The 9,862-nt window shown below is 38.1% G+C and overlaps 2 protein-coding genes across 3 annotated transcripts; one reads left to right on the top strand and one right to left on the bottom strand.

Moving 5' to 3' along the window:
• Positions 1 to 201: 201 nt before the first annotated feature.
• On the bottom strand, positions 202 to 1,532 carry LOC122045277 (probable aquaporin PIP2-6). Its single transcript, XM_042605420.1, has 4 exons — positions 1,174 to 1,532; positions 785 to 1,080; positions 561 to 701; positions 202 to 464 (listed from the first exon to the last, which is right to left on the bottom strand). The coding sequence occupies exons 1-4, from the start codon at positions 1,463 to 1,465 to the stop codon at positions 345 to 347; spliced, it is 849 nt and encodes a 282-aa protein (XP_042461354.1). The 5' UTR covers positions 1,466 to 1,532; the 3' UTR covers positions 202 to 344.
• Positions 1,533 to 7,524: 5,992 nt separating this feature from the next.
• Positions 7,525 to 8,630, top strand: LOC122045278 (bZIP transcription factor 27-like). Of its 2 annotated transcripts, XR_006129957.1 has the most exons (4): positions 7,525 to 7,921; positions 8,008 to 8,085; positions 8,192 to 8,439; positions 8,512 to 8,630. XR_006129957.1 is itself a non-coding variant. In XM_042605421.1 (3 exons), the coding sequence occupies exons 1-3, from the start codon at positions 7,634 to 7,636 to the stop codon at positions 8,270 to 8,272; spliced, it is 447 nt and encodes a 148-aa protein (XP_042461355.1). In that variant the 5' UTR covers positions 7,525 to 7,633; the 3' UTR covers positions 8,273 to 8,630. The 2 variants fall into 2 exon arrangements, 1 of the variants encoding a protein (XP_042461355.1); XM_042605421.1 differs by having other exon boundaries at positions 8,192 to 8,630.
• The last annotated feature ends 1,232 nt before the right edge of the window (positions 8,631 to 9,862 follow it).

Genomic DNA, 9,862 nt, shown 5'->3' with positions numbered 1-9,862 from the left:
GGTAGACCCACATCTGATCCAATTCGATAGATTCTGTGTCAGCAATCGATTGACAGCTACGCCACCTTGCGAGTCTGAGAGCTGGCATGAGTGGGAATGATCATGGAGAAGAAGGGTTGCCTTCGGTGGCAAACAAAAGACAGATTTGTTCTTGATTCGTGAATGTTCTATCCCATAATTACACACACTGAACACTGGAAATTTTGTATCGATCCAACGAGATTAATTAATTAAAGAGTCCATTGAACATCGATCGGAGTAGCAACAAAAAGTACACGAGAAAAGGCAGAGGCACGAGTGATAGAGCAGGTTTCGATCAATCCTAGATGCTCCAGGTAGTTTCTTCAGATGCTGCGGGTGCTCCGGAACGATCCCAAGGCCTTGATTGCCGTCGCCCTCAACACGAACTGGTGGTACACGGCCGCCGCCAGAGCTCCGATGAAAGGACCGACCCAGAAGATCCACTGCGTCGACAATTAGAGCGACCAATTTTTGATCTATTAGTCAAAAACAAAAAGCAAAAATTGGAAGAAGCTGGCTGATTACGGGAGGAGACTGACGTGATCATGCCATGGCTTGCTCTGGTTGTAGATGACGGCCGCTCCGAAACTCCTCGCGGGGTTGATGCCGGTGCCGGTGATGGGGATCGTCGCCAGATGCACCATGAACACGGCGAACCCAATGGGCAGGGGAGCCAGCACCTGCAGCAGCCCCAAATCTTAGTCGACCGAACTCCCGAGTTGCCTGGAAAAGACGAGCAAAGTGTGTGTAATATAACATTTACCGGGACGTGGGAATCGCGGGCGCTGCGCTTGGGGTCGGTGGCGGAGAAGACGGTGTAGACGAGGACGAAGGTGCCGATGATCTCGGCGCCGAGCGCTGTGCCCTTCGAGTAGCCGACGGCCACCGCGTTCGCGCCGCCGCCGAACTGGTTGAACGGATGCTTCATGATGCCCTTCACGATCCCTACGCCGCAGATAGCGCCCAGGCACTGCGCCACCATGTAAAGCACCGCGCGCAGCAGCGACACCTTCCGCGCCAGGAACAGCCCCAGCGTCACCGCCGGATTGATGTGCCCACCTTAATCGAAACCCCCTCCGCCATCAGCGCTCAATTAGAAACGACGACGACGAAAATCGACCACGACAATAAAGCAGATCTCGCGCGCACTACCTGAGATGCCGGCGGTGCAGTAGACGAGTATGAAAATCATGCCCCCGAAGGCCCAAGCGATGCCCAGGATGCCGACGCCGCCACACTGTTGTCCCTGGGACTGGACGTTGTACCCGATGACGGTGGCCACGGTGACGTAGAGGAAGAGCAGGGTAGCGACGAACTCGGCGATGAGCGCCCTGTAGAAGGACCACAGCTTGAGCTCCCCAAAATCAAACAGAGGCGCAGGAGGCGGGTCGTGGTAGTCCTTCGCCGGCCGGTGCTCCCCCTCCGTCGCCACCTCTTTCGACATCTCGAATCTCTAAGCTCTCGCCGGCGGTGGCAAAGGGCCGCTTTAGCTTGCAGTTGGAAAAGGCCGAGAGAAAGGCGGTGGACATTTATAGGCCCTCGGTAACGTACTGTGGGGCCCTGTGACAGCTAAGCCACATGTGGGGGTAACGAGATCATCATGCCCACCCACATCCTTCTCCACTCATGGCCATGTCGATGCCGTCCAATTACACGCTCACTTTTTAATATGCGCCGCTCCCGCAAAGAAATTGGCTTGCCCTTCCCTCTCGGTTCGTCGAGAAAGGTCGTCGAGGTGGCGACCGGCGACTTGTGCTGACGCGGCCTGGGACCCAGCGACCACGTGCCGTCCGCCGCGCCCCTTGGTGGGACGTCCCTGTCGGGACCCACCCCACCGGGCCGTTTCCAACGGCTCGATTCATCTATCCTCCCGCTTCGTCCTTTTGTTCACGTATAGAAAAACCGATACCACCGTGACCCACACATTACCACCAATTACGTCTCCGAAGGAAGCCGCGGGTCGAGGGCGTTGCTGAAAGAGACTGGTCGGGTGGTGATGCTTTGGAGCGGAGGGATCACGAGGAGCAATACGGTGACGTGGATCATCGCCGCCTAGGCCCCACTAGTCGCTCCGTGAAGATTTTCCTGTTTTCCCCGGAGGATAATTTTTTTAAAAAAATCCTTGTCATATTGGCCATTTTAAAAAATAATTTAAAGCATCTCCTCGGGATTACAATAATATATTTTTATTGTAAGAAGAAAATTATTAAAAGTATATGTCCATGTCGCCTGGTGTTTATTTTTTTCTCTCCGTAATTAATAATGCATGCCCATTTAATTGTTTGACGACGTACATTATCCGCGAATACAAAATATTTAGTTGGATATTTAATTGGTCCAAATTATGATAGTAAAAGGTTAACAGAGCGTTTGATTTTTTTCAGGCAATGAGAATGGGAATGTAAATTATAATATTGTAGAATAAAAATAAGTATAAATATGAATATTTTTTTTAAAAGTAATATTTAGTTAGTTGAATATTTTTTATCGGAATAAATTTAAAAAAAAAATTATCCTTAAAGAAAAATAAGAGAAAAAATTAGATGTGAGAAAAAAATATAATGAAAGAGAAAGTATGATAAGTGAGAAAGTATGATGGGAAAGAATGAAGAGAGAGAAAGTGCGATCAGAGAAAATGAGTAAAGAGAGTGTGATGGGAGAGAGCATGATGAGAGAGAAAATATGATGAACGAAAAAATATGATGAGAGAGAATGAAGAGAGAGAAAGTGTAATGAGAAAAAATAAGAAGAGAGAGTGTGATGGGAGAGATTGAGGAAATAGAAAGTATAATGAGAGCAAAAATGTGATGAGAAAAAAATAGGAAAGCGAATATGATAAGAGAGATTGAGGAGAAACAAAGTATGATGAGAGAGAAAGTGTGATGAGAGAGAAAGCGTGATGAGAAAAAAGGGAGAGAGTGTAATCGGAGAGATTGAGGATAGAGAAAGTGTGATAAGATAAAAAGTGTGATGTGAGAGATTGAGAAGAGAGAAAGTGTGATAAAAAAAAAGAGAAAAGAGAGTGTGATGGAAGAGATTAATGAGAGAAAAAAGTGTAATGAGAAAAAAAAAAAAGGAAAGAAAGTATGATGAGAGCAAAAATGTGATGAGAAAAAAATAGGAAAGCGAATGTGATGAGAGAGATTGAGGGGAAACAAAGTATGATGAGAGAGAAAGTGTGATGAGAGATAAAGTGTGTTGGGAAAAAAGAGAGAGAGTGTGATCGGAGAGATTGAGGATAGAAAAAGTGTGATAAGATAAAAAGTGTGATGAGAAAAAAAAGTGTGATGTGAGAGATTGAGAAGAGAGAAAGTGTGATAAAAAAAAAGAGGGAAGAGAGTGTGATGGAAGAGATTAATGAGAGAAAAAGTGTAATGAGAAAAAAAAGGAAAGAAAGTGTAATGAGAGAGAGAGTGGATGATAAAATGAGGAAAGAGAAAATATGATGATAGAGGACAAGGAGAGATAAAGTGATATGAAATAATAAATAAATAAATATATTTTGATATTTGATATTAAAGGGAAAATTTTAGTTTTTGGTTAAGGGTATTTTTGAAATAAAGGAATATTTTGATTGTTGAAAATAGAGTAATGACTCATTGAATGGGAGAGATATGAGAATGAGCCATTAACCAATTATAAGGATTCGTTTCCTTATTTCTATTTTTATTCCTATACTCCAAACATCAACAATGACAATCAATAATTGTTATTCTCATTCTCCACTTTTATTCCCCTAAACCAAAACACCCCCTAAATCTGTCACACGATCAGTCTCACATGGTTGATCCTATGATCATCTGTGAGGAGGTAAATTGAGAAATTGTAGTTGGTCGATACAGAGGACTTTTTTCCTCGACTTTGTCAAGATTCAAACTCTTGTCCTATGATAACAACTATGCTCTGCATTAGTCAACTCAACCTTACCCCATAAACCTTAATCAGTTCATATTAGAACAAATATCTTTTGCGATTTATCTCTTGATAAAATGTATTGGCCCATTTTAAAGGTGTCCTATAGCTAATCATCTTAAACCTATAAAATCATGTAAGGCGATAAATAAATTTACTAATCAATCAAACACCTTTAAAATATAAAATTTCATATAATTAAATAAGTCCGATAATATTTAAACAAATCAAATTTAAACTCATAAAAATAATTAATCAAGTTTGAGCCATCATTTTAATAGATGGATTCGGTTCGATTTAGTTTAACTTGATTATCTTTTTTAAATAAGTTTGAATATCTTAAAATTTATTTTACTTCGCTTGTTTACAAGCCTACTATTGGATGAGAAACCGTTTACACTTTTAGGTTTATCATATGATTGACCTCCAAAACTAGTTCGATCGAAGGCCTAGACATCGTAGCTGTACACTAAGTTGTTAATAACTATTTGAGCTAATCATGCTTAATTAACGTGCTATGAATTAAAACTAACATTCATGAAGTTGGCACCTCAAAATGATTAGGAACAATGATCGCTGGCAACGTGGACAGTTGGCTTGGCTTAACACCTATTAAGGACGAGATTAAGAAAATAACTTAAAGTCAAAAAGACATTTTTTATGCGCATAATAACAGTTGGATATAAAATTAGAGATAAAAAGACAAGGTTAACATTATTATAAAAGTATTAATTAAACTCATCATTAACTATGTGATCATTAGGGATAATATTTTATATTATCAATTGAAAGTTAATTGTTAGCAGCTATTTAAGAATCAATAATTAATATCAATAGGAAAGTGTCTTAATTAATATAAAATTACTCCTTTCATGATTCATTACGAAAGGCTGTTAGATGCCTGTCATGGTTAGACACTAGCAATGGATCAATGATATAGAATTTAAGATTTAACGATAAGATATGACTTATTTTTTTAAACTAGCACTAAGTATCTTATATTTATCATTCTATTGTTGAAAAATATCTTATAATATATCATAATTAAAAATTGAATCATAAATATTTAAAACACTACTTAGACACATTTGTTAGTACATTATAGAGATAAGAGTATTAAACTGTTAAGGTGCACTTGGTTTAAGGTTATCATGCATAATCTATTAAACATAATCTAAAATTCTTCCGTTAAATTTTAGGTATTACAATAAAAATTTATTTATTTAGAGATTTTAGTGTATAGCTTATATAGAAAATTGTATCCAAATCAACTAATAAAATAAAATAAATTATTATTATTATTATTATTATTATTAATAATAATGGTGATATATAAATAAATAAATTCAGATAATATTTTAATTTTTTTTAGTGAGATCTATTTAGTTTATCTTAAGTATATTGATTCAATTTATTAAAATTTTAATTAAAAATCTAAGTATTTTTTTTAAAAACTAATTTTAAAAGAAAAATGTAACTCGTCCATGTTCCTCTCTCACACAAAGCGCCTATGCCCGTCACTCACCGTTGCCACTCACCACCTATCATCTTCGGTTGAACGCTAGTCATGTCGCATTTGCTCGTCGTCTGGCACCACCACTTGCCACCTTCATCCGCCGCTTGGCAACTCTACCCCTCGAACGTCAAACGCTACCCGCCAAACGTGCAAGGCGGTTGCCGAACACCGTTGGACACTTCCGAACACCATATGACACCTCCACCTGTCACCCGTCTTCCACTCATCGCTCGCCGCCCGCCAGTCCGCCCATCGAGTGTTTCGGATAACACAGAATCTAGAAAAACCTCTAAAATTTGAGATAATATGATTTCGGATTGTATTTTCTAATTGATAATATATGATGATAAAAGATGAATGCGTTCGTTCTCGGTATTCCCGTCAATCTGTTCCAGGACCAACACCTAATTGATAACATATGTGGAACAACAGCGACCCCCTAGAGCCGATCCCACAGATATGGAGGGAGGTAAATGCATGTACACAGCTGAAAGCGCATAGTCGGGACACTAACTTCATGCAATGACATTCTGAGGATCGAATCCTAGATCTTTCGGTCACGAAACTATGTACCCCCAACTATGTTACGCCATGAGGACACCTAATTGATAACATATGCTGATATTATCGGGCTAGTCAATTACTTAGGAATAATTTATTATCTAAATTAGATATTTTTAAAATGATCGATGATAAGACTCCTGGCCAAAGGCACCAAAGCCTTCCACAAAGGCTCTTCGTGATCATGGAGGCTTGTGCGAAACATCCACGAGGTTTTTTTCATGAAAGATCTATTTTTTCATAATTAATTTTAAATTTTAAATCTTAAATTTAATAGAAAATTCAAATTTAATTTGACTTCCAAAATCAATTTCAATTTTCAAATAAACTCGTTGCTGGCAAGCATGGTAGCAAAAAGTAAATATGCTTGTTCTCAACGTTCCCATCAATTCGTCTCAGGATCAATACGAAAGAAGTAAATCACGGATGATTACTAATTTTTAAAATAATGATTAACACATAAAAAAACATATTTATTGATTTTGCCGAGATTCAACTCGTTGCTGGCAAGCATGTGGCAAAAGGTGATTCGCTCGTCCCAGCGCCCCCGTCAATCCGTCCCTAGGTCAATACGAAGGAGGTAAATCACGGATGACTACTAGTCATTAGTGCAAATGATCAAAACATAGGAGAGGTTATGCTCGGTCATGCTAAGTTGCTAAGTTTCGACTCCAAGACTTTATGTGATAATATTTCATGTTTTAATCATCGTACCGAGATGACTCGTTGCTGGCGAGCATGATTCATGAGCTAGCTACTCTAATTCCCTATGTATAATATCAAATCATTAGGCACATGTCACTCTTATCCGGTCCCAGCGCGAATAGATAAGATATCAAGCAATATCCTGACCGGCAGGTCACCGGCTTAGACTTAGATTCTCCTGGTTTTCTCGAGAGGGCCCAACCACGCGCTTCGCTCCCCAGCAAGGGCCCCACCACTTGCGTACGGCATCCATCGAACCAACCAAAATAAGGCACCGCTCCAGAGTTCATTTTTAGAATTTCTCCGACGCTGATAAATGTTTTTTTTAACTTAATATTTAGGATTTAAATTTAATAGCTGCTATAACTTTTAATAAGTATTTTATAATTATTACAATATGCTAAAATATAATATTTTATTTAATCAAAATTATTATAGAATTTATTATTATTATATTAAAATTTTATTTATCAATTTAATTAAAATCACTTCAATTTTTTTTATAACAATTACTTATAGAATTCTGTAACAATTGATATAATATTATTACAGTATCAAATTCTATCAACTGTGCTATAATTATATAACAGTTACTTAAATAGTTAATTAAATAGTGTTATAATGGTATTGTGGTTGTCTAATTAACTGTTATATTAATTGTGTGGCAGGTATATAGTTAACTGCCACATTTAAAATGGTTTTGATAAAAAATATAAAAGAATGTCTATTTAAGGATTTTTTTTTAATAAAACAGAGCGTTTTTGTTCCGAAATGAAATATGTTTAAATGTAGCAAAAAAAAAAAAAAAACCCTGCGACCTTGTGCGGTTTTTTTTTACCTTATTCAGAAGGAGAGTTCAGCAGCGCCGCATACTTTTTCTTTCCTTTTTCTTCTCTCTTTTTCTTCTCTCAAATCGCCATGGCCAGCGAAGCCTCCTCTTCCTCCTCCTCCCTCCCTTCTCCCACCCAGCGCAGGGTGGCTGCGGCGGAGGTCTGGAAGGACATCAGTCTCAACAGCCTCAACAATCGAGACACCCCTTCCACGCCCGATCCCCTCTTCCTCCGCTGCTTCCTCATCTCCTGCTCCGACGCTCGCCCCGCCAGCGACTCCACCGACGCCGGAAATGTCAGCGCCGCCGTAGATCCCCGCAAGGAACGGATGATTAAGAATCGCGAGTCGGCCGCCCGATCTAGGGCTCGGAAACAGGCACGCCCCCGATCCCCCTTCCCTCTCTGTCTCCGCCTTCCCCCTGTTTTCGATAACTGCGATTCCCGATCTGATCTATTCCATAGGCCTACACGAACGAGCTGGAGAAGGAAGTGGATCATCTTCTGAAGGAAAACAGGAGGCTAAAGATCAAGTATGAGGAGGTAGGTAATTGATCGCCTTGTTTTCCTACGGAATCCCCATCGATCTTTGCATTTGTAAATTACACACAACAACGATATGCTGCGTGCTTTCTGTTGACAACAACAGTTGGTTAAGCAAGCGCTCTCGGCCGGGCTGCCTGTCGGCAAGAAGAGGAAGATCCAAAGAACAACATCCGCCCAATTCTGAAGAACAAACCAACAACTGCGTATATCGATCCGACTAAATTATCTCCTTCATTTTATATACGTGTGCTTACTTTGGCATCAGATGTTCCTGGTTTTGGCAGTTCCTCGAGATCAAACCCTGTCTATTTGTGTCTTTGATCTGTTCTTCGCGATCCCCTGAGTGGTCAGGTAAATAATTCCTTTACTGAAAAGGAAAACATGATCGAGTTGGATGATGACAATGATTTTTTTTTCTTGAAGATTTTCACCGAAGCTGAGCTGTGCTTGCAATAATTGTAACCGTTTGGTTTGCTCTGCTGCCCATTAAGGGGTGTTTGTATTAAACTAATCTGTCATTAACCACAGAGCGTTTGAAATTATTCCTGTCACTTTCGATCTGCATGCGGACGGTGATTATGGGCACAGATCGCAAAAGTTGATGCCAGTTCGCGATTTAAAGCCACCTGTCCGGAATTATTTTTGGTTTTTTTTCCTTCTTGGATTATTAAATTTGTGTGTGGTCGTTTCGCATCCTCGAGTCACGATAGAGAAAAGTATGTTGCGGTCCTAGACGCAGATGGTATCTTCGTCGATATTTACTCAAATAGATAGATTTTAGAATTAATTTTTTACTTAAAATATTTTATTGGTTGTCTGTCTTTTTAATATAAAAGCCGCTGTTTTAAAATAAAATATATATTTTTAGCAGGTAAATATAATACAGTCTAAAATAAAGATAAAGTAGAAAAAAATCTCTAATCATAATTATAATTTTACATACAATTTTTAATCATAAAAAATTTTGTTTCTACTCCCTGTAAAGTATTATTTATTTTAACTTCCTCATGTAAATATTGTTATCTAAATTGTCCTTCAACTTTTTAGGTATAAAAAGTCTAAAAATGAGTATTCAGGGAGTTAAATTCAGCACTTTACACTAGAATCCAGTACTTTATACTAGAATCGAGTATATTTTTTTTTATCAAAATTAACCCTCATATTTTTTCGGTACAAATAGTCTAAAAATGAGTATAATTCCTATCAAATTCAGCACATTAAACTAGAATTGAGTATATTTTCTATTAAATTGAGCATGATTTTTTTCTTGTTTAATATAATTCCTCGTAAATTCAGCACCATTTACCATTTAAAAAAAATATAGTATATTTTTCATCAAATTGAGTATTATTTAAAGAAAATCTAATATATTTTCCATCCAATTGAGGTGAAAAAAGAATCGTACTCAATTTGATAGAAAATATACTAGATTCTAATTTAATGTACTAAATTTAAAAAGAAATATACTGATTTTTAGACTTTTATACCGAAAAGTATCATGGACAATTAGGTAAATATATTTGATTAGGGAGTAGAAATAAAGATTTATATGGATGAGGACTATATGCAAAGATAAGTTTATGATTAAGGGTTACATGTAAATTTATCCTTAAAATAAATTATCTATGTGATAGCAGCTGTGAATTCTAAAACATACTGTTAACTAGCGTTTTATTAAAAATTGTAGCATAATATTGAGTGTTTTATTAAAAATGACTATTATAATAGTATATTAGCTACGCTTTTATAATTGTTATAATATAATATTAACTAG

The sequence above is a fragment of the Zingiber officinale genome, chromosome 2B, assembly GCF_018446385.1.
Source record: "Zingiber officinale cultivar Zhangliang chromosome 2B, Zo_v1.1, whole genome shotgun sequence".
Taxonomy (NCBI): Eukaryota; Viridiplantae; Streptophyta; class Magnoliopsida; order Zingiberales; family Zingiberaceae; genus Zingiber; species Zingiber officinale.
This window is presented reverse-complemented; position numbering and strand designations above follow the sequence as displayed.

What these genes read in the sequence shown, in the direction of transcription:
- LOC122045277 (XM_042605420.1), bottom strand. Translation starts at nt 1,465, where the DNA reads ATGTCGAAAGAGGTGGCGACGGAGGGGGAGCACCGGCCGGCGAAGGAC. An exon ending in CTGCACCGCCGGCATCTCAG is followed by an intron (nt 1,081 to 1,173) that starts GTAGTGCGCGCG and finishes GTTTCGATTAAG; the next exon opens with GTGGGCACATCAATCCGGCG. An exon ending in CCCGCGATTCCCACGTCCCG is followed by an intron (nt 702 to 784) that starts GTAAATGTTATA and finishes GGGCTGCTGCAG; the next exon opens with GTGCTGGCTCCCCTGCCCAT.
- LOC122045278 (XM_042605421.1), top strand. Translation starts at nt 7,634, where the DNA reads ATGGCCAGCGAAGCCTCCTCTTCCTCCTCCTCCCTCCCTTCTCCCACC. An exon ending in GATCTAGGGCTCGGAAACAG is followed by an intron (nt 7,922 to 8,007) that starts GCACGCCCCCGA and finishes TCTATTCCATAG; the next exon opens with GCCTACACGAACGAGCTGGA. An exon ending in TAAAGATCAAGTATGAGGAG is followed by an intron (nt 8,086 to 8,191) that starts GTAGGTAATTGA and finishes TGACAACAACAG; the next exon opens with TTGGTTAAGCAAGCGCTCTC.